General features: G+C 46.3%; 1 protein-coding gene across 1 annotated transcript in view; it reads left to right on the forward strand.

Annotated features, from left to right (window-relative positions):
• LOC138965279 (protein MCM10 homolog) overlaps nucleotides 1–22,639 on the forward strand; it is a 33,138-nt gene that overhangs the window by 1,878 nt on the left and 8,621 nt on the right. The window contains exons 5-17 of the mRNA XM_070337399.1: nucleotides 1,098–1,280; nucleotides 4,011–4,217; nucleotides 4,557–5,384; nucleotides 6,908–7,039; nucleotides 7,406–7,547; nucleotides 12,662–12,824; nucleotides 13,436–13,594; nucleotides 14,615–14,742; nucleotides 15,236–15,316; nucleotides 15,568–15,660; nucleotides 17,049–17,219; nucleotides 17,731–17,810; nucleotides 18,288–18,455. Of these exons, the coding sequence (XP_070193500.1) occupies nucleotides 1,098–1,280; nucleotides 4,011–4,217; nucleotides 4,557–5,384; nucleotides 6,908–7,039; nucleotides 7,406–7,547; nucleotides 12,662–12,824; nucleotides 13,436–13,594; nucleotides 14,615–14,742; nucleotides 15,236–15,316; nucleotides 15,568–15,660; nucleotides 17,049–17,219; nucleotides 17,731–17,810; nucleotides 18,288–18,455 (2,535 nt within the window). The remainder of the gene's footprint in view (nucleotides 1–1,097; nucleotides 1,281–4,010; nucleotides 4,218–4,556; nucleotides 5,385–6,907; nucleotides 7,040–7,405; nucleotides 7,548–12,661; nucleotides 12,825–13,435; nucleotides 13,595–14,614; nucleotides 14,743–15,235; nucleotides 15,317–15,567; nucleotides 15,661–17,048; nucleotides 17,220–17,730; nucleotides 17,811–18,287; nucleotides 18,456–22,639) is intronic.

The raw sequence follows: 22,639 nt of genomic DNA on the forward strand, positions 1-22,639 counted from the left end.
ATACAGCCCCGTGGAAATGACATCACATTATGAGAGAAGAGTAAAATTTTGAGATTCAATCATTGTGATGATGAAGCTCACACAGGGCTAAATCTGAATATTGTCATGAATTTTCGATTTAAATCAGTATTCATTCTTCTTGAATCTTCAGTTAAAACTTGTTTTCTTTTATCAATATCAGGGTTAAACATCAGTATTTGTACTTTTCACACTTTTCCCCCTCCGTGCTGCTTCCTGGTGAAAATCTTTATGCAGGGAATTTGGGGGGCTCGAATGAAAAAGTAGAAAGTTCTTTTTCCAGTTTGCTAATTGCACAGACTTGCCGTCTGATAGTGGCATTAATACTTCAAGCAAACAAACAGGAATAAGATTATTCTGCAAAACATCTGTTTGCCGGGAGGGGGGTGGGGGATAACTCAGTCGGTAGCGTTGCTGGCTTCAAAACCAGTTGTCTATATTGGCGTGGGTTCAATCCCCATGTTCGGCTAGGGATCTTCTTCTTCTTCTGCGTTCGTGGGCTGAAACTCCCACGTACACTCGTGGTTTTTTTTTTTTTTGCACGAGTGGAATTTTACGTGTATGACCGTTTTTTACCCCGCCATTTAGGCAGCCATACGCCGTTTTCGGAGGAGGCTAGGGATTAATTGTGCAGACTTTCCTTGGTGTTCGAACTTTCCCAAAGTTCTCAGCAAAAGTCTCAGTGCTTGGTCTCAGTGCTTGGAAACATGAATACATGGATGCAGCAAAAATAAAGACATAAATGGGTAGCGCCGTGCTTTATGACAGCTCACTGGAGAAAGCAGCCCCAATTTCCACGAGGGTGACCTCACAGGACTATATGAAATCTTATCCTTATCCTTTGCAGGGATGGTTAGGCGTCGGACATGTGTGCGTGTGTGTGTGGGCGCATGACTTTGGAACAATTCCATGGAATGTGTTATAAGCTGTTTGGCGCAAATTCATAATGTCCTATTACACTTTCTGAAAGCGGTCAAATGTCCTATTGATGCTGAAGAACTCAGGACATTTGTCCTATAGGTATGAATTTGTAGCAACATCCCTGCTTTTGCTGTAACTTTTCTTCTGCTCGTGTGCAGAGGACAGCCAAGAGGGCAAGCTGGTGATGGCGATGGGGGAGGAGACGTCACAGGCCAGCGAGAGTGAAGGTCAAGAAGTGACCACAGAGGAAACATCTGCCTCACGGAGCCACTGTCCACCCGAGTCCAGCGGTCAAGATGTCAGCAGTCAGGGGGAACCTGGACATGTTACAAATTTGCAAGGTAGTGTGGATTTTGTGCTGTGACAAACTGGGATGGGTCCAGTGCTCTTGAAAATATATTCCCCTACCTGCAGAAGTTATTATAAGATGTTTGCTGGGTTGTTGACAGACCAGCTTTTTTGTCGGTCCGAGGGGGAGCATATTGACTTTTGTTTCATATTTATTGACCAAGGCCGAAGGCCGCGCTCAATAAATATGAAACAAAAGTCGATATGCCCCCCGAGGACCGACAAAAAAGCTGGTCTGTCAACAAATCACCAAACATCGTTCTTGTCATCATTTTGGTAGTGAGAAAATAAGTGCACAATCAACCCAGGGAGCCATGCTTTGAAACACGGGTTCCGTGCTGATAACCACGCGAATCCCGGTTTGATAACCACTGGCAATCAAAGCTGGCATGTGAAAGCAACTTTCTGTGTTTTTGAGTTCATTAAAGGGCAGCTGTTGGGTTGTGGCTCTCAAAATCTGTTCATCAGAATGAGTTCTCATGTAACTGAAACTATACTTAAAAGTTACTTGGTGATTTTAACAGTTTGATAACACAAGTCCGAAGATTTTAGACATGCTACAATGTCTTTAATCGAAGAAAGTTTGCATTCTTGGCTGAGTCAATGCAGCCCGCTCGAAAATTACTTCCCTTGGACGCGTGACGTCAGCCGAGGAATCGGCCGGGTTGAGCGGCGCTCTCTTTATACCGTGTAGTGAGCGCAATCGGGTTGTCTAGTCAAGCCCTGAAGCATACTTCACGGGTAGGTGAAGAGAAACTTAGGATGGGGAAAATTTCGCAGTAAAAAACGTCCCCCTCCTGCTTTTGTTCAGGTGTTCCCACTTGAACCCTGTTTTTGTTCAACTTATTGGCATATAATGTCACGCGTCGAGGGACACAAACACACACAGACACACACATGCACCCACAAACACAAACACACACACACGTGTAATCACACACATGCACAAACACACACACACACACACACACGTGTTATCACACACACACACACACACACACACACACACATACGTGTTATCACATCACACACACATACACACACACACACACACACACACACACACGATAACCATCACAATCACAGTTTGACAAATTCATCTTTGATTTTTTTGCGGCCGAACCCCCCTCCCCCATTTTCCACACTAGATCCACTGTTTCATCTTTGTCTTCGTCTCTCTTCCCTTTATCTTATCTCGTCTACCTACTTGAGTGAGTAACTGAAGATGTATTGTCATTATCTCTTTCCTAGATTTTCCCACCGACAGAGTTTGTTTTTGTCTTGAATTCAGTACCTCACACGTACACGGTAATTGGCGTGACACCTCAAGCGGACCTTCTTCAGTGTAAAATGTCTGCTGACCAGGGACACGAGGGTCTGTGGTTGAGCAACTTTATGGTTTAACCGGGTGGACTGGGGGAGTAGCAACAGCCGAGTGGTAACGCACTTGCGCTCGGAATCGAGAGGTTGCGTGTTCGACCCTGGGTCAGGCCGCTATTTTCTCCCCCCTTTCCTAACCTAGGTGGTGGGTTCAAGTGCTAGTCTTTCGGATGAGACGAAAAACCGAGGTCCCGTGTACACTACATTGGGGTGTGCACGTTAAAGATCCCACGATTGACAAGAGGGTCTTTCCTGGCAAAATTGTATAGACATATATAAAAAAAATGTCCACCAAATACCCGTGTGACTTGGAATAATAGGCCGTGAAAGTATATACTCGCCTAACACGCTTGAGATTTACTGGCCGATGTGAATGCGTGATATATTGTGTAAAAAATTCCATCTCACACGGCATATTGTAAACGCCATGAGCCTCCCTCTGGGAGGGTATGTGCATAGAAATACTCACAAATAAAAAAAAAATGAACCACTTTAGAAATAACTTGTGAAGGTTGCAGTTGGTCAGATCAAAGAAGAGAAGATGGGAACATGGGTCCTGAGAAGATACCACCACCCTAATATTTTACTTTGTGCAAGAATCAATCACGCGTACAGCATTACAGATGCCCAGCTGTACTCTGCATTGTACTGTAAACTTCGCAGCGGCCTTATCGGGTTCCTCGGATGACGTCACTGCCAGGCTAACGCTGCGGCGTCTCTTCTTGTGCTGACAGAGTTGTCGTTCGCGGATTTTGAGTCGTTTCGGCCTGCCAACTGCTTCGTTTTCTTGCGGATTGTGAGAAGTAGCAGAAAGTTTCACTCATTTTCATGGTTTCAAACTAATGATAAAAGTATCTTCTTCTGGACCAAATCAACAGTCTTTAGTTGAATCAACTCGGAAAACTCTTAAACGCGTGTTTGCACGCGACTCCGCGCATTTTTGAGGCCAGGCAACCCGACAGCTGCCCTTTTAATGTTGGGATGAATATGTCAGGTTTGAGGATGCACAGTTCTGTAGGTTCATCTCGGTATTCCACCCCCTCGGTTTTCTGTTGTAAATATTAAGCTGAGTGATCTTCTTCTTCAGTGTTCGACGATGGCTGAAGCTGAGTGATCGAATGTGGAAGCTACGTTTGGTCAAAGGTCACAGAAGATTTGCGTAGTGCAGCGAAGGAAAGAATCGCGATCTTGTTTCCGACTCAGTACCTCTTTGTTTTTCATTAGACCTGTCATTCTGCTTACTCGGCTTTGTTAGATGTTTGCATAGTCATGACTGAAAGCCCTAGGGGCTCCGTGCACCTGGACGTGGCAAGTTCAGTATCTTCAATGTTTGACTGTTGCAGACGAGCTTGCAATGATGCAGAAGAGGATGATGGAGATTCAGCAGCTGATAGCGTCGCAGTCACAGTCGGCTGCGACCACAGCATCCTCACAGCCTGCCAAGACCTGTGTTACTGCGGGAAAAAGTCAGCGACATTCATCATCCACATTACCCAAGGCGTCTTCTTCACAACGGTCGTCTAAGTCCGCTGAAGACAAGGGGAAACATTGTGAGTCAAGACGTTAATATGCAGTGTGTTCTTGTGGAATGAAATGGTATGGTGCAATATTGGATTGTGAAAGGTATTAAGAATAATGATCTTATTTGTATTGTATTTGTACGGTTAATGGTAATTGGTGTGCTTCTTATCATTTGAGAACCTGTTTGTTTTTTCTGTATCTGTCCTATTGAATGTCCTAATGCCGGGAATGCAGAAGAAGAAGAAGAATGTTCTAATAATTCTTAGTAAATGTGTGTTTTATGATCGTTTACAGGCAGGTTGGATGTGTCAAAGAAAACTTCCCATTTTAATGGACAATAAGGTGTTTTTTGTTCTCGGCCTTTGCAGTAAAGAAGAACAACGGAACATCTTCCAGCAAGGCTGCATCATCCAATGGATTATCTTCTTTGTCATCGTCCTCAAAGTCATCAAAACTAAACTCCAACAGTAGCATACATGCCACTTCCAAAGAACAATCTTCTGAAACTACATCATCAAGTATTAGGAGCCATAGTAAAGAAATAGCGCACAGAAGCAGAAAACCAGCACATGAAACCAGCAAATCAAGTTATAAATCTGAGAAGCACAAAACGTCACGCCATTCAGATGTTGCTGAAAAGCGTGGTACATCCAGTTCACACAAAAACAGTCCTGCTCCAACACTTAGACAGTCTGGTACCACAAACAGTCCTGCTTCAACACTTAGACAGTCTGGTACCACAAACAGTCCTGCTTCAACACTTAGACAGTCTGGTACCACAAACAGTCCTGCTTCAACACTTAGACAGTCTGGTACCACAAACAGTCCTGCTTCAACACTTAGACAGTCTGGTACCACAAACAATAGTAACAAGACTCACTTCAGAGACAGTGACACTGGTTCAAAAAGTGCCTGGCAAGAGGAAAGAAGTGTAAAGAAACATATCAGTCCAGAGACAAAGAATGGTTCTCACAGTGCAAAGAAGGAAAGCCAGCAAGGGGAGAGCAGTAAAACATCAGCATTTTTGAATGACGTAGCAAGCAGGGAAGAGAAGGAACAAGGGAGCAGGAAAGAAATGAAACATGCACTGACTGACATAGCAAGCAGGGGAGAGAAGAAAGAGGAGAACAGGAAAGACATGAAGCGCACTCTGTTTGGAGACGGGGATAGCGACAGTGACTGGGATGATCTGGAAGGTAAGTCATAAAAATGACTCGGTTGTATCAGGAATGACATGGTAGAGAACCGTCCTATGTTTATGTCTGTAAATGCAAATAGCTTGAAGCAGGCTGTCTGTCTGTCTTACTCTCTTTCATCATTTCTCTCCCTCACAATCTCTCTGTTTCTCTCACTGTTTTCCTCTCCCTTTGCATTCCTATCTCTCTCTCTCTATCTCTCTCTCTCTCTCTCTCTCTCTCTCTCTCTCTCTCTCTCTCTCTCTCTCTCTCACAATCTCTCTGTTTCTCTCACTGTTTTCCTCTCCCTTTGCATTCCTCTCTCTCTCTCTCTCTCTCTCTCTCTCTCTCTCTCTCTCTCTCCCTCACAATCTCTCTGTTTCTCTCACTGTTTTCCTCTCCCTTTGCATTCCCCTCTCTCTCTCTCTCTCACTCTCTCTCTCTCTCTCTCTCTCTCTCTCTCTCTCCCTCACAATCTCTCTGTTTCTCTCACTGTTTTCCTCTCCCTTTGCATTCCTCTCTCTCTCTCTCTCTCTCTCTCTCTCTCTCTCTCTCTCTCTCTCTCTCTCCCTCACAATCTCTCTGTTTCTCTCACTGTTTTCCTCTCCCTTTGCATTCCCCTCTCTCTCTCTCTCTCTCTCTCTCTCTCTCTCTCTCTCTCTCACTCTCTCTCTCCCTCACAATCTCTCTGTTTCTCTCACTGTTTTCCTCTCCCTTTGCATTCCTCTCTCTCTCTCTCTCTCTCTCTCTCTCTCTCTCTCTCTCTCTCTCTCTCTCTCTCTCTCTCTCTCACAATCTCTCTGTTTCTCTCACTGTTTTCCTCTCCCTTTGCATTCCTCTCTCTCTCTCACTCTCTCTCTCTCTCTCTCTCTCTCTCTCTCTCTCTCTCTCTCTCTCTCTCTCACAATCTCTCTGTTTCTCTCACTGTTTTCCTCTCCCTTTGCATTCCTATCACTCTCTCCCTCACAATCTCTCTGTTTCTCTCACTGTTTTCCTCTCCCTTTGCGTTCCTATCTCTCTCTTGATCTCTCCCTCCATCTCTATCTCTCTCTCTCTCTCTCTCTCTCTCTCTCTCTCTCTCTCTCTCACAATCTCTCTGTTTCTCTCACTGTTTTCCTCTCCCTTTGCATTCCTCTCTCTCTCTCTCTCTCTCTCTCCTCTCTCTCTCTCTCTCTCTCTCTCCTCTCTCTCTCTCTCTCTCTCTCTCTCTCTCTCTCTCACAATCTCTCTGTTTCTCTCACTGTTTTCCTCTCCCTTTGCATTCCTATCACTCTCTCCCTCACAATCTCTCTGTTTCTCTCACTGTTTTCCTCTCCCTTTGCGTTCCTATCTCTCTCTCTCTCTCTCTCTCTCTCTCTCTCTCTCTCTCTCTCTCTCTCTCTCTCTCTCTCTCTCTCTCTCTCTCTCTCTCCCTCACAATCTCTCTGTTTCTCTCACTGTTTTCCTCTCCCTCTCTCTCTCCCTCTCTCTCTCTCCCTCTCTCTCTCTCGGCGTGTTGTCATTCTGCTTTTCCTCATTTTTGTAACTGTTTTTCATTTGTTCAGGTGCTGGAGACCAAGGCAACCTGAGCAGTGCAGGCAGAGATATCAAGCGCCTGATGAGGACTGGGGAGAGACAGAGACAGGCTCACACTCCGTCTTACCCTCTTCCTGCTTCTGCACCTTTATCCACCTCATGTGAGTTTTCTGAGTCAGATTTTTTGATCTCCCAGGTCAACTTATGTGATGACCTGCTATTGCCTTATCCCCTTTTGTGTGTACACGCAAGCACAAGACCAAGTGCGCACGGAAAATGATGGAATTCTATCTTTTAGCAGTTTAGTTTGTACAGTAGAACCTACCTTTTTTGATCACCCGGTGGAAGACTTTCTCCCTTTGTAAGGCCACAATCTGTTCATAACCTCTGTAAATTTACCCCCATTTTAAAATTGCTTACATTTTAAAATCTGATTTTCTCAGATGTTTTATTGTCTTTAAGGGGGGTCCACTGTATCCTGTTGGGATTACAACCATTGAGTTTTTCTGATTCTTTCCATTCAACAGGGAAGCCAAAACCTCAAGTGAGCAACTCGGCGCTGAGTGAGTCGAGACCTTCCACTCACCACTCTGCCAGCAAACCTGCCATCAAGAGGGAAGCAGAAGACAAGGACTGCATGACCGAAAAGCACACAGGCCTTCGTGTCAAGTACGTCTTCACTTCTGTTTTGTTACAGGGGTCCGAGGGGCGTAATGGCCAAGTGGATATGACGTCGGCCTCCCAAGCGAAAGGTCGTGGGTTCGAATCCCGGCCGCGCCTGGTGGGTTAAGGGTGGAGATTTTTCCGATCTCCCAGGTCAACTTATGTGCAGACCTGCTAGTGACTTATCCCTATTTGTGTGTACATGCAAGCACAAGACTAAGTGCGCACGGAAAAGATCCTGTAATCCATGTCAGAGTTCCGTGGGTTATAGAAACACGAAAGCTTCGTAAAACAGTCATACACTTTAAAAAAAAAAAAAGTTGCACTTTCAGCCCATGAACAAATAAGAAAGTCACAGGGTTATTTTAAAAACACAGAGAGAGGGGTGTAACATTAGCGATTGAACACTGTGACCTTGAAACTAGTCAAACCTGCCCATGCGACCACTTCTTTATAACGACCACCTGCCCAAAATGAAGGGACCCCTAACAAACTTTTTTTCTCATAATTTTCCTTTCCATTATCTGTCTATAATGACCATTATCTAACGTCCCCTTGGGTGGTCGCTATGAATAGATTTGGCTGCACATACAGCAGTCCCTCTCATGAGCACACTCACACACAGCAATACAGCACACCGTCTTGTACCTCCTTCTGCCCTGCCGAAGTCGGGGTATCCTTTTTAATCCACCGAACATTAATATCCACAGCCATGTGTGTCTCCTGCCTCCGAACACACACGCCACAGAGCTCGACTCGATGTGCGCAGTTTCGTATAAAAATTATTTTCCAAATTTCCCCACTGTGTTTTATAAAATAATCATATTATGAAAGCACATACATTCTTATCTTAGTTATTATGTATTCATTGTTAGCAAACATCGGCATTATTCATGTTTTACTTTAAACGCAATCATTGTTATTTATAGATCACAGGCACTTGATGTAAGTAGGTCACACACGTGTAAATGTTGTGCCCAGTCCTTGTTTTTGTTTCTGTTATTATTTTAGTTAGCAGGTCTAGTTGAGCACGTATTAAGTATCATGTACCCACTACTAGTCATTGTGCATTTTAGTTAATGGACTGATGATGTCATTTGTATGGAGTCGACGCACGTGCGAGGATATGTATGTGTGGGGGGGGGGGGGGGGGGGGGGGGCGCGGGAGATGGAAGCTTGCTGTATGTTATGTAATGTATATATTGTGTGTGATACGTGGAAATGTGATACTATTTATTTGCATGTATGATACAGGTACAAATGTGATAATTGTAGGCTTATACTAGTGATTACTGTGTGTGATACATGAAATGTGATATGAATGCTGTTTTTATATGTTATACTCTTATTTTCTCCCAAGCGCAAGACAAATTCTTCTATGAAAATTGAAGCCAATAAAATTTGAGTTGAGTTGAGTTGAGTTGAACGGACACCCTTGGGCCATAGCAAAACTGTCCGTACATTGCAGGTGTCCGGTCACGGGAGGGGTGACCACACCACCCCCTCCCCCATACACTCACACAGAGACACACAAACAACAGGATTGAGTCTATGCTAATCACTTCTTGTGGCTACTAAACAATAACAATAAACTCATAATACTTCTTTAAACGTTCTGTAAAAAGGATTTGTATGAAAAGTGTTGAAAAGAAGAGATAAAATAAATCCTCAAGGCAGTGAACACACTCACCATGCACTGACATACGAAAGCAGCCACACAAACACAGCACAGAGGAGTGTGTGCAGATGCTTTGCAAGAATAAGCTTGAAAACCAGTTTGAATAAATAGCAGCAGATAGAGCTGCATGTCATAATCAAGTAATTATAATTACATATTCTTACGCCGAATCACATGATTTGCATTGACCCACTTCGATGCTTAGGTTATGATAAAAGCTACCCCGTCTAGGTATAAGGGGAGCAACCCCAACTAAAAAAGTGACTGCACCAGCATGACTGGCACCCTGGGTTACGTCCCATGTAGCACACTACGTCATCAATGGTGCTGGTCACGTGATACCCCTCCAATCGACTACTATCACTCAAGGGTGACGGTTGTGTTTGCTTTTGCTCTGGCTGGTTTTGTGTCTACGGCACCCACCGGCCTCGGCCCCCGTCTACTTCTTGCTGGCTTGCAGCTGGTGAGATCGTTCATTTTTTCTTGAATGTTTTATTGTTTCTGCTGTGAATTTCGCATGTCCGTTGGACTCTGAAGTTTTCAGCAGTTGTTTGGCTTCCTCACGGTCGCCATTTGCATTAGCACGTTGTCTGGCTTCTGTTGTTTTAGCCGGGTTCGGTCTATTAACGCTGTCGTAGCTTGCTTTGTAGCTGCCGTCGGTAGCTTTTACGTACTTGCTTATCTATTTGCTTGCTTGCTTCTGAAATGTTTGTGTCTGTACGGACTTTATTATTTTCAGACTTGTGGCTTCCTCCTTGGTCGCCATTTTTAGCTAGCATGTTGTTGTTATGTTGATTTTTCGTCCGTACTCGGACGCTTAACTCTTCGTATAGCTAGTTGTTTAGCTGCCTTTGGTAGCTCCTAAACTGGTTTTAGCTGCCCTCTTTGCTGGCTTCTGAAAGGTTGGCGTCCTTTCGGACTTTGCTAGTTTCAGTTGGTTTTTTGTACTCAGACGTCTCTCTCTCTTTCTAGGAAACAGGTCACTCCTCTCTGGAGCTGACCGTTATCTCTCCGGCCTTTCGGGCCTCTCTCCATGCCAGGGTTTTTTCTTTGGTATGATTGTCTTACGGTCCTGGGGAAGGTTGGTGCTTTTCATTTATGATCAGTCAACCTTACGCTTAGTCGTTTCCAGGGTTTTTGGCATTTCCTTCCAATAGTAAGGGGGGGGGGGGCAGCTTGTCTGTCCCTCTACTCGGCTCGGGTTATTCAAGACTTGAGCCCCTTTCTGGGCTGTTTTTTATGGTTCAGGAGATGGGAAGAAGTGCTGAGCACAGCTTACGGGCTCTCTGATGCTGTCTTTCGCATTTTTTGCCTGAGCGGCATTGCGACTGTCATTTAGGTTGGTTCTCGGTCCTCGTTCTGTCTTTTGGCAGTGGGCCAGTTCCTGGCAAGGGTTTTAGAGTGAGCTAGATGTTTTCTTTCTCACCGGCTCTTTCCCTGATGTTTGGCAGTGGGCCAGTTTTTTGGCGAGGGATTCTCTTCCCCTCCGCCTTGGCGTAGCTATCGGCTATCTTTCCCCTAGGTTCAGCCCGAGCTCTTTTTCCAGGGCCTGGGCCTCCTCCTCGGCCGTTTTACGGTCTGGGAGGTTGGATGATGTCCTGCACACAGCTTACTGGTGCTCGGCTTTTGTCTTTATCAGTTTAATAGGGAGACATTGCTGCCTTGGGCCTCTTCCTTGGCCGTCTTGCGGTCCCACTGAATGAGCGAAGTTTTGAATACAGCTTATTGGCGATCAGACGATGTATTCATCAGCTTTTATCTGAGAGACATTGCTTCGCTCTGTAACGATGGATCAAGGTCCCTGCCTGCCTTGGTGGCAGCGGGCCAGTGCATTTCCAGAAATTGATGGTGAGTTTGAACTTTTTTTGATCTTACCCACCTCCTGGTTGGAGTTATCTGCAAATCATGTGATTCGGCGTAAGAATATGTAATTATAATCGAAAATTTTTATCTAAATTTTGATTTGATTAATATACTTACCCGAATCACATGAGTAATTCCCTCCCTCCTGCCCCGCTCGATTTTTTCATGTTCTATTAGTCGATTGAAGGGGTATCACGTGACCAGCACCATTGATGACGTAGTGTGCTACATGGGACGTAACCCAGGGTGCCAGTCATGCTGGTGCAGTCACTTTTTTAGTTGGGGTTGCTCCCCTTATACCTAGACGGGGTAGCTTTTATCATAACCTAAGCATCGAAGTGGGTCAATGCAAATCATGTGATTCGGGTAAGTATATTAATCAAATCAAAATTTAGATAAAAATTTTCGATTTATTTGTTTCTTGTCTGGCTTTATTGACTGCATGCCGATCATGTGGCATGGCAGTGACTTTTCACTCTTCAGTCGGAAATACACTGTACATAACACAGCTCCCACTCTCCCTCACTAATGCCTACCCCAAGCCGTGACAACTTATGCTTGGAAATTGTGTGGAAGAGTACACCTCTCTATTTCTCTCCAATGCTTTTCCTGCTGACATGCGGTGACACCGGACACCCCACAGAGTTTAGCCAGCTAACCCTCCACCCCCTCCCCCCCTTTCTCTCTCTCACTCCCTCCAGCCATGTACTGTTGGGGGCTGTGGCCAGAGAGGCCAGCTGCACTGTTCACTCAGAGCAAAACCAGTTGACTGTGTCGTAACTTTTGACAAAGCAAGACAACTGAAGGGTTCATAGATTAGGCAACCGACTCACTGGTCAAGGCTGAGGGGAAACAAGAGTATCTTGTCAATGAAAGAGGTTACACACAGACACACGATGGGTACACGTGCACTCAAGTTATCAGTGACTGTCATCACACCATTGCGGCTGTGATCGTTGTACCAAGAGCCGGACTGCTCTGTTATCGATTTTGTTGTGGTGAAAATTTGACGATGGTCTGTCCGTACATTGGAGGTATGACCTGCTGTTGGGACCGAAAATGACTGTCCGCGTCCACGTTTTGCAGGTGTCCGTTTAAGGGGGGGCAACTATAGAAGGAAAACACTCCGTGCGGAGCAAATGTGTCCGTACATGTCAGGTGTCCGCTCACGCCGGGGGCCGTACATTGCAGGGACTGCTGTATCACTTGTATTTTTAAAAAGGCTGTTAGATGAAATTCCAACAATTTGGTTAGTTTTATGGCAATTAATGCCCCCAAATAAAAATAATGATCTGAACCAAGCAAGAGTAAGGATCACTTTATGGTGTTGGTACATTTCAAAGCTCCAGCTCATTAAGGTTGGGGGGGGGGAGGGTTGTTAGGGAAAGACAGTACTAAAGAGAAGGTATAAACCACAGATATGCTCAGAATGAGTAATTTGAGTAAAAAGGAACATTTCAGAATCCCATGCCTGAAGCTTGCATCCATGGATATTACATATATGTTTACACAGATGTGCATTCATTGAAAATTTCCATTTTTTAAAAAAAAATTTTTTTAACTTTTTATTGTCCATTAGGAATCCGAAGATTTCTTCCATCATGCTGGGATCCAAAATGGAAGGACGGCGGATGATTCCATTGTCAAAGCTTCATCTCAAGGTCAAAAGTCCTGACCTTCAGAGTGACTGGGTCACAATAGGTGTCATCGTTAAGAAATCAGATTCTCGAAAATCACAGACCGTGAGTGTTGCACACACACACACACGCACATGCACACAAATACACACACACACAAATACACACACACACAAATACACACACACACAAATACACACACACACGGCGGGGATGTAGCTCAGTCGGTAGCGCACTGGATTTGTATCCAGTTGGCCGCTGTCAGCGTGAGTTCGTCCCCACGTTCGGCGAGAAATTTATTTCTCAGAGTCAACTTTGTGTGCAGACTCTCCTCGGTATCCGAACACCCCCGTGTGTAACGCAAGCACAAGACCAAGTGCGCACGAAAAAGATCCTGTAATCCATGTCAGAGTTCGGTGGGTTATAGAAACACGAAAATACCCAGCATGCTTCCTCCGAAAGCGGCGTATGGCTGCCTAAATGGCGGGGTAAAAACGGTCAAACACGTAAAAGCCGTGGGAGTTTCAGCCCATGAACGAACAAACAAACAAACACACACACACAAAGTATAATAACCTTACTGTGTTGATGTGACTTCTGTCTCCTGAACAAATGGCAAAGCAACTTCCGGGGGGAATGTCAAAACAGGGAGGGATGTGGTGACCACTACAGCCCAGTGCTTGTTTGATTTGATTGCAACATGTGTGCATTGACAGGGCAAGACGTTCAGCATCTGGACGCTGAGTGACCTGCAGGACTCAGACACCACGGTCAGTTTCTTCCTCTTCGGACAGGTGTACAAACAGCTGTGGAAGACAGGTGCAGGAACTGTCATCGGTCTGCTCAACCCCAGCATCATGGATTCCATGGAGAAGGTGACACTCACACACACCCCCCCCCCTTCCCACCCATTTTAAAACCTTCAAAATGTGTAAAAAAATCAAGTCTTAAAATGGAGGTAAATTTAGAGACATGAAAAGAAAGTCTGGAGAAAAAAACAGGGCCTTAAAAGGGGTAAGTCTTACTCTTAAACTCATTTAACTGATTTTGAATTGAGATGATGTTCTAACAGTGGCCAAGCTATTTAACTCTTTCTATTGATATGCCGGATTGTCATAACAGTAAGACTGCTTGCTTTCTACACTGGCGGTCTGGGATCGACCCCCACTTAGGGCGAATGCAAATACCCAATTTTTCTGGGTGCTTTCCAGTCCACCAAGCCAGAAATGGTTACCTGACCCTACTCAGGGGATGGGTACCGCCCTCATAAAGCTGGCCCAAGAAAAGTTGAGATCTCTGGCATCTCGCTTCCCTTCGACCAAACATGGTTATGTGACTCCCTTTACTTTATTTTGTTTTTATTGATATAAAGTTTGTCGTGTTAATTTATGTTTGTGACTGTGACTGACTGTGACTGACTGTGACTGTGACTGACTGACTGTGACTGACTGTGACTGTGACTGACTGTGACTCTGACTGTGACTCTGACTGTGACTGACTGTGACTGTGACTGACTGTGACTGTGACTGACTGTTCACTTAGCGCGAGGAAATAGCGCAGGCGGTAGCGGCGCTCGCATCAAAACAAGTTGTCACTATTGGCGTGGGTTCGATCCCCACATTGGGCGAGGGATTTATTTCCCAGAGTCAACTTTGTGCAGACTCTTCTCTGTGTCCAAACACCCCTGTGTGCACGCATGCGCACGATAAAGATCCCAAGCTCACAGCGAACGTCTCAGGGCTTGCAAACATGAATACACACATGTAGGGGAGGAAAAATTGGGTAGCGCTGTACTGTATGGCAGCTAGCTTTCCCAAGTGAGAATGCAGCCAGAATTTCCTTGAGGGTAACCTCACAGGACTATATGAAATCTTATCCTCAACCTTATCCTTCAGAACCCAGGGGAGGTTGCGTTCACCATCAACAACGCGGCCCAGTTGATGGACGTGGGTCAGTCCCGTGACCTTGGCTGGTGCATTGGCAAGACCAAGCGCGGCGCCACCTGCACTAACTTCATCAACAAGTAAACACACCTATCTTATTTCACACTTCTTTTATCTTACACTAACTTTATCAACAAGTAAACACATCTATCTTATCTTACACTTCTTTTGTCTCACACCAACAAGTAAACACATCTATCTTGTCTTGCACTTCTTTTATCTTACACAAACTTTGTCAACAAGTAAACACATCTATCTTATCTTACACGTCTTTTAGGCTTCTTTCTTATGAAAGGGCAGTAATGTTGCGTCCATGTTTCAGTTAGCTCTACTTTGATATACTGTTCAGCTTCCTTATATTTTTTAGTTCTGGAAATCTTGAGACTGAGAGGAACAACAACAGGATTAATCTACTGGACTTGACTTTTGCATTTTGCTTTAAAAAATATGGTAATGCACATCTTTCATGCCAGAAAGTGATAATTCTGCCTTACTTTTAAGCAGTGGTGCTTGTTATAGTCTGCACATTTCACTTGTCGTTGTGTTCACCTTATGCGTTTTTTCTGTTTGCAGAAAGTTTGGTGATTTCTGCACATACCATGTCCAAACAGCCTACCGCAAGCAGTCCGCCAAGCGAAGTGAACTGCATGGCAGGTACTGACATACTGTGACTCACTTCATCAAGATATAGAAATAGTTTACAGGTCACTGACAGTGATTCATATTGTGTGTGTGGGGGGGGGGGTCCTTCTCTGTACGTTGACACCAAAGAATATACTCTTTCTTTATTACACTGAGTGAAACAATTAAGGAAAATATGATGATAGTATTTCTGTTTCCGCTGTAAGGTCAGCTTCACTAAGTGCGATCAAACAGCCACTGCACATTTTATATTGTGTTTTCAGCTGTCCTGGCACCACCCCCAAGTCATCGCTGAAAAGCAAAATCTTCGGGGGAGACACCTTTTTCTATGGGGGTGAAACCTTTATCTCTTCAAAGTAAGTTTACTATCTCTTCAACATAAGTTTGTGGTTAGAAATGCTTCAAAAGATAACTTCAGCTATTAGGCACAAATTGATTATTTACGTCCAGCCATACTAACTCTTTGAGAAAATGTTCCACAAAAAACTTAGTATGAAATATCTCAGGCAATTTTGTCTGGTACGCATGCAAATGTTCATCTGTATCTTTTTATAGGTTCTGTTAATCCTTGCTTTGAAAAATGCTTAATGCTTGTCTCTTGTAAAATTTAGTTAGAGTAAGAATAGTACAAAACATTTGTTTTTGTTGTTGGTTGCTTTTTTTGTGCTTTTTTTATTTTTTTTACCGGTGATCAGAAGTATTGCAAAAAACAAAAAAAAATAATGATAACTGAAGGAGAGCTCAGCATCTATCTCCATACGTATTGATCTGTTGTGTGTATAGCGCTGGTGGTAGTCTTTTGTTCGTTCTCTTAAAAAAATCGATAAATCAAGTTTTAGTGAATGTTTCTTTTTGTCAATGAAACATTCCATAAACTTACCGTTCTTGCTTTTTGTTGTGGATTTTGGAACGTTTGCAATCTACAGTTGAACTTCCCTTTCTTTTTTTTTGTTCTTCTGCGTTCGTGGGCTGAAACTCCCACCTACACTCGTGTTTTTTTGCACGAGTGGAACTTTACGTGTATGACAGTTTTTTACCCCGCCATTTAGGCAGCCATACGCCGTTTTCGGAGGAAGCATGCTGGGTATTTTCGTGTTTCTATAACCCACCGAACTCTGACATGGATTACAGGGTCTTTTTCGTTGCGCACTTGGTCTTGTGCTTGCGTGTACACACGGGGGTGTTCGGACACCGAGGAGAGTCTGCACACAAAGTTGACTCTGAGAAATAAATCTCTCGCCGAACGTGGGGACGAACTCACGCTGACAGCGGCCAACTGGATACAAATCCAGCGCGCTACCGACTGAGCTACATCCCCGCCCTGACTGAGCTACATCCCCGCCCTGACTGAGCTACATCCCCGCCCTGACTGAGCTACATCCCCGCCCTGACTGAGCTACATCCCCGCCCTGACTGAGCTACATCCCCGCCCTGACTGAGCTACATCCCCGCCCTGACTGAGCTACATCCCCGCCCTGACTGAGCTACATCCCCGCCCTGACTGAGCTACATCCCCGCCCAACTTCCCTTTTAAGTCCTCCACAAATGTGAGAAAATCAGGTGTTAAAAAGGAGGACGTTTTGAAATGGAGGTCAATCTACAGAAGTTATGGAAAAAAAATCTGAAAAAGCAATTTCTTAAAGCGGGGGAAGTTTTAAATTGGGGGATCTTAAAATTAGCGGGTTCTGCTGTATTTTTAAAACCGTTTTAATTGAAGCTAACTGTTGCATTGTGATGCTGACAGAGGTAAAGGTTGCGGCGGGGGCAAGAAGGACACAGTGACCTTGGGCAAGCTCCAAGCGCAGGCCACGCAGCAAGACCAGCGCAAGGTCTCCACGCTGTCCATTCAGGGGCTGGTGCCCGCAGACCAGGTCAAGGTCGAGACCAAGATGGCAAGCCAGCACGAGCAGCCCTTGTGAGTAATTCAACTTTTTGTGAGGAGTGAGCAAAATCTTGTGAGCATCTCAACTTTTTGTGAGGAATGAGCAAAATCTTGTGAGCATCAACTTTTTGTGAGGAATGAGCAAAATCTTGTGAGCATCTCAACTTTTTGTGAGGGTGTCGTGTGACAAGCGTGGAAGGTTTTGTGAGACGTGAGGAACACCTTGTGACGGGAGGGGGGGGGTCGTATTGTTTCAAGTGTTGAAAATCCTGTAGAAGAAAAAGGGCGTCTTTTGTAAAATGTGAGGAAATTCTTGTAACAAGTGAGGGAAGTTGCGAGAAAAGAGGAAAGTCTTGTGCAAAGTGAGGAAAACTTTACACTAACATCTTGCATCATGACTTCTTCACTCTTCATGGAGCTAGAGTGGCAGATGGTTTGTGTCTGATTTATATGACACATATATACACAAGGGTGAGTTGTATAAGTGTTTGCTGTCCTTGTTCATGGACATGTTGGTAAAACTTTTTCTGCTTGTTGTTTGCAGTATCAAGATGCTAGCGGTACCATCCCCTGGGTCCATGAACCTTGTGAAACACATGGCCAAGCAGGAAGGCTGCAATGAAGGTGGGAACAATTTTGTCTGTCAGCATGCCTCTTCCGGTGCATTTTTCAGTGTTCGGAGTCTCACCCCATGAACGAAGAAGAGGTTTTATATCTACAAGGTGTTCTCTTTGCAGACGGCACGGACACGAAATGGGCGGGCAAGCCGTTCCAGTCGGTACAGGCCATCGACCTGCTGAGGCAGTGGAAAGGTCAACCACAGGAGGTTTTATATCTACAGGGTGTTCTCCTTGCAGACGGCACGGACACGAATGGCGCGGGCAAGCCGTTCCAGTCGGTGCAGGCAATTGACCTGCTGAGGCAGTGGAAAGGTGGAAAGGTCAACCTTAAGAGGTTTTATATCTACGAGGTGTTCTCCTTCCAGATGGCACTGACACGAATGACGCGGTCAAGCCGTTCCAGTCGGTGCAGGCAATTCGACCTCCTGAAGCAGTGGAAAGATCCACCAGGTTTTAAATCTACAGGGTGTTCTCCTTGCAGATGGCACGGACACGAATGGCACCGGCAAGTCATTCCAGTCGGTGCAGGCAATCGACCTGCTGAAGCAGCACCGCCAGGAGATAGCACAGAGGCTGAGTCAGAGGAAACAGCAGGCAGCAGAGGCCCAGCGCAGCAAGGCTCAGAGCGCCACCGCCACCCAGTCAGATGGCAAGTTCTACTAATCAAAATCCAAAATTCTTTCCCCGAAAGCGGCGTATGGCTGTCTGAATGGCGGGGTAAAAACTGTCATACACTTAAAAACCCACTGGTGCAACAACATGAGTGATTGTGGGGGTTACAGCCCATGAATGAAGAATGATAATATCCATAACAGATATACTGCTAAGGTTCCAAAATCCACCTACTTGTGAATGTTTTATTTTGTCTATGATTAAACGTTCCATAGACTGAACCTTTTTTGTTTTTGATTCTAAACAATGGGCAGAACGAAAAACTCCTTGACCCATTTACGACGGGAGCTGCCATAGTTGTGTATCACTTCTCACCTGTCACAAACTGCTGTGCTGTATCTGTCTACTTGTTCACTGTTAACTTCAAACGTGGCGGGGTGTTAGAACAGATGTTAATTAAATTACATATCTTATCCCAACTCACATAACGCAATTTACTTCAGTTTAGTGCTAGGACGCTGAATAGCATCGCCTTGGTAACAAGGGGAGGTCACCCTAAAAAAGAGCTACCTTGACCCCTTAACATGACAAAGTCACGCGTGACTTCGCGACCTTGCCGCCATCTTTGAATCATTCACTCTTCAGCGGTCTGTGTCTACAGACGTGTTTTGATTTTGCTCCGGCTTTCAGCCGGTTTGTCTGACTTCTGCCTTTGTCAGACCCTGCCTTGGTACTTGCACACGGTCCCTCTGCTCCTACTGTGTGTTTGGGTGAGCTTTTTTGTCGTTTGTTATCGTTTTTGTGACTTAGGTTTTGTCGAGTACTTAGCTTTGTTTACATTTTTTCCGTCCGCCATGTCGGATAAGGAAAAGAAGAAATATGCTAAGTCAGTGGCCGAGCCTTCTCCCACAAAGAAGCCTTCTCGTAAGTCGAAGAGTTCGGCAGGTCAAGCTTCGATTAAAGTCACGGACCCTTTGACTAAATCCTCGTTTGATGTTGCGATAGATTTACCTAATTCTCCAGCTATGCCTAGTTTGCCTTCAGCTACTTCACCGGTCTTGTCCGGTTCAGGTCCTGTCGGCGAGAAGCAGGATGTTTCTGCTATTTTGCACTCCTTGAGTGCTCAGATATCCTCTCTTTCAGCCGAGTTATCATCTACCAAGGCTGAGATGTTGTCTTTGCCTTCCAGTGTGGGAGGTGTGCGTTCCCTTGGCAGGGTGCGTGTTCCGCCTTCCTCCACCATTACGTCTGCCGACGTACACGCCTCGTTTGATGGTAGCCGTGGTGTTCCCCTGCTGCGTTCCCAGGCCTTTTGGACTGACGACGATCAAGGTATTTATACTTCGCCAGTAACCGGGTTCTTCGGCCAAAACGAAGTGCGTGGTTTGGAGAGAGTAGCCACACCGGTACGTGTGCGCGAAAGCTTAGGCCCTCGTTCTACGTCGTTCCGATCGAGTGAACTTCTAGTTCGAGGGTAAAGCCCAGACACGCGTTCGGTCTCCGACCGAACAGGGGAAGTGCGTCCGCCGTCGCTCTCTGGAAGAGCAGTCGGTGCGGCAGCACAGCTTTTACAGCTTTCCCCTAGAGACGTGCCGCTTGGGTCTAAAATCCCTCGTGTGGCGTCTCTTCCGGGCGACGCTTCGTCGGACTATGGTAGTCACGGCGGAAGTGTCTTGCCTGACTTCACGGAAGTGAGGGACTACGAGTCGGATTTTGGCTCTTCCGTCCAGGGTGACGAAGATGTCAACTTCCGCATACCGACTAAGCTTCCGCAAGCTCTGGCTTTAGCGGCGGAAGTGGCTTCTCGGTATTTTGAGGAGGGGGTGACGACACCTTCCGGTTCGGTCGTACATCCCCCTTCTGCTTTAGGGGATTTTCGTTCGGCTAAGGACGAGAAACAGCAGTTCCGGTTTCGGGAATCCCCTTTAGTAGCGTTTGAGCTTTCAAAGCTACTGGCGGCTGGTCAGTCTGGTGGCGCTTCCCAAGCTGTCCCACTGTTAACAGCTCATGGTCAGGCTCCTGATTCGGTACAGCCTTATCTGGCTACATCGGGTCTAGCCTCAGCTTTGCCTCACGGCACTGCTAAGAGGTTTTTGCTGTCTCATACCCCGGTCAATCTCATTGATTCGTATGCCTTGCCGCGTTCAACGCTTCCGGTCACACCGGAACTCGCAGCACTTAGGCAAGACGGTTACAGCAGAGATAGAGCAGTCCCTTACACGGAAGCCTCTCTTGTGTCTCTGGAGGAGACTGGCAGGCGTCTGCTTGAGTTGTTGTCTCTTTCTGAGACTTTGCAAAGATCTCTGTCAAGGTCTATTGCGTCGTCTTTAGATCCTTTCAAGTTTCGGGACGATGCTGTGGAGTTGGATGTCACTATTCTGCTAGCCTCTCTGGCTAAGGTGTCGGCTGAACAGATGAATCTGTCAGCTCGCCTTTATGCTCACTCTGTCCATGCTCGGAGGTCAGCTTTCCTCACGGGATCTCGGATTCAGGACAAAGTTACCATTGAGTCTCTTAAGTCCTCTCCGTTTGTTGAGGGTGCGTTGCTCGGTCAACCATCCTTGGATGCTCTTCGCAAGGAGACGCAGGACGCAAGAGACATGGCCATAGCTCAGATTGCTCACCATGGTATCTCGCACCAGAACAAGAACCAGACCTCGTCTAAGCCCCATTCTTCGGGTTCTTACAGAGGCAAGGCTCAGCGCCGAGGTTCTTCTTCTCGGGGTAGGGGCGGAGGTGCCCCTTACCCGAAGAAGGCTCCATCGTTTGGCAAATCGCGGGGATTGGGGCACAAGCCCCCCCCCCCAATGATGCCCCCCCGAACCACTTGCTCACCTGGCCCCCACCCCTTTGGTGGCGGGCGGCCCCTCCAGGGCCCTACTGGTTTGGTTACTGCTAGTAAACAGCCAGTGGATAGTGAGCATCGTGCGTTCGGGGTTCCGGCTCCTCTGGTTAGACGGCAAGGCCCCGTTGACCAGGGTTCCTCCCTCTTTTCGTTTTCCCAAGAGAAGGGAGGCTCAGGAGGCCATTCAGGGGGAGGTCTACTCGTTGCTAGAGAAGCAAGCGATAGAGGAGGTGTTGGACCACAATTCGCCGGGATTCTACGGCAGAATTTTTGTGGTGCCAAAAGCCTCGGGCGCCTGGCGCCCAGTGTTGGACCTTTCTCCTCTGAACAAATACCTCAGAGTGGTGAAGTTCAGGATGGAGACTCCGGCGTCGGTTCGAGACGCACTCAGGCCAGGAGACTGGGTGACGTCAATAGACTTAACCGACGCCTACTTCCACATTCTCATTCATCCTGCGCACAGGAAGTGGCTGAGATTTCTATGGGGCAAGAAGATTTATCAGTTCCGAGCTCTGTCGTTCGGCTTATCCCTTGCACCATGGATATTCACGATGGTGGTCCGCCAGCTTTGCGCGCTGGTCAGACAGAAAGGGGTGCGTTTTCGGGCGTATCTCGACGACTGGCTTGTTCTAAATCAGAGCTCGGAGTTGTGCGAGACACATACTCAGTTGGTGCTCAGTCAAGCACTAGAACTGGGCTTTTCAATCAACCAGCTGAAGTCAGAACTCACGCCTTCCCAGGATTTTACGTACTTGGGCATGACGTTCAACACCGTCGATTGGCTGGTACGCCCTTCACAGAGAAGGGTGGACAAGTTGCAAAGTTTGATTCGAACTCTGTGCTTGAAAAGGAAAGCGTCTGTACGTGTTCTGACCTCTCTTCTTGGCCAAATGGAATCGATGGCCACTCTTGTGCCCTTAGGCAGAGTCCACAAGCGGCCATTTCAGGCTGCCCTGAGTTCGCTGTGGAAGCCTTCTCTTCAGGGCTGGGAGACAGTAGTCTCTCTCGAAAGCTGGTTTCGGCACACAACGAGGCAGTGGCTGCTCCCCTGGATTTCACAGGGAGTGCCAATCTCGATGGCCCCCCCGGACGAGTTTCTGTTCACAGACGCGTCTATGGAGGGCTGGGGTGCCCATCTTTCTGTTCACACTGCGTCAGGCCTGTGGAACGAGACGCAGAGTGGGTGGCACATCAATGCCCTAGAGTTAGAGGCTGTTTTCCTGGGACTCCAATCGTTTCTGTCTCTGGTCAGGAACAAACACATTCGGGTTCGCACAGACAACACGACCGTGGCGGCCTATATCAACAGACAGGGAGGCACTTTGTCTCTCACTCTCTCTGTCAGGTCATGTCAGATTCTGGCCTGGTGCAGCCAG

The sequence above is a fragment of the Littorina saxatilis genome, linkage group LG4 (assembly GCF_037325665.1).
Source record: "Littorina saxatilis isolate snail1 linkage group LG4, US_GU_Lsax_2.0, whole genome shotgun sequence".
NCBI lineage: Eukaryota > Metazoa > Mollusca > Gastropoda > Littorinimorpha > Littorinidae > Littorina > Littorina saxatilis.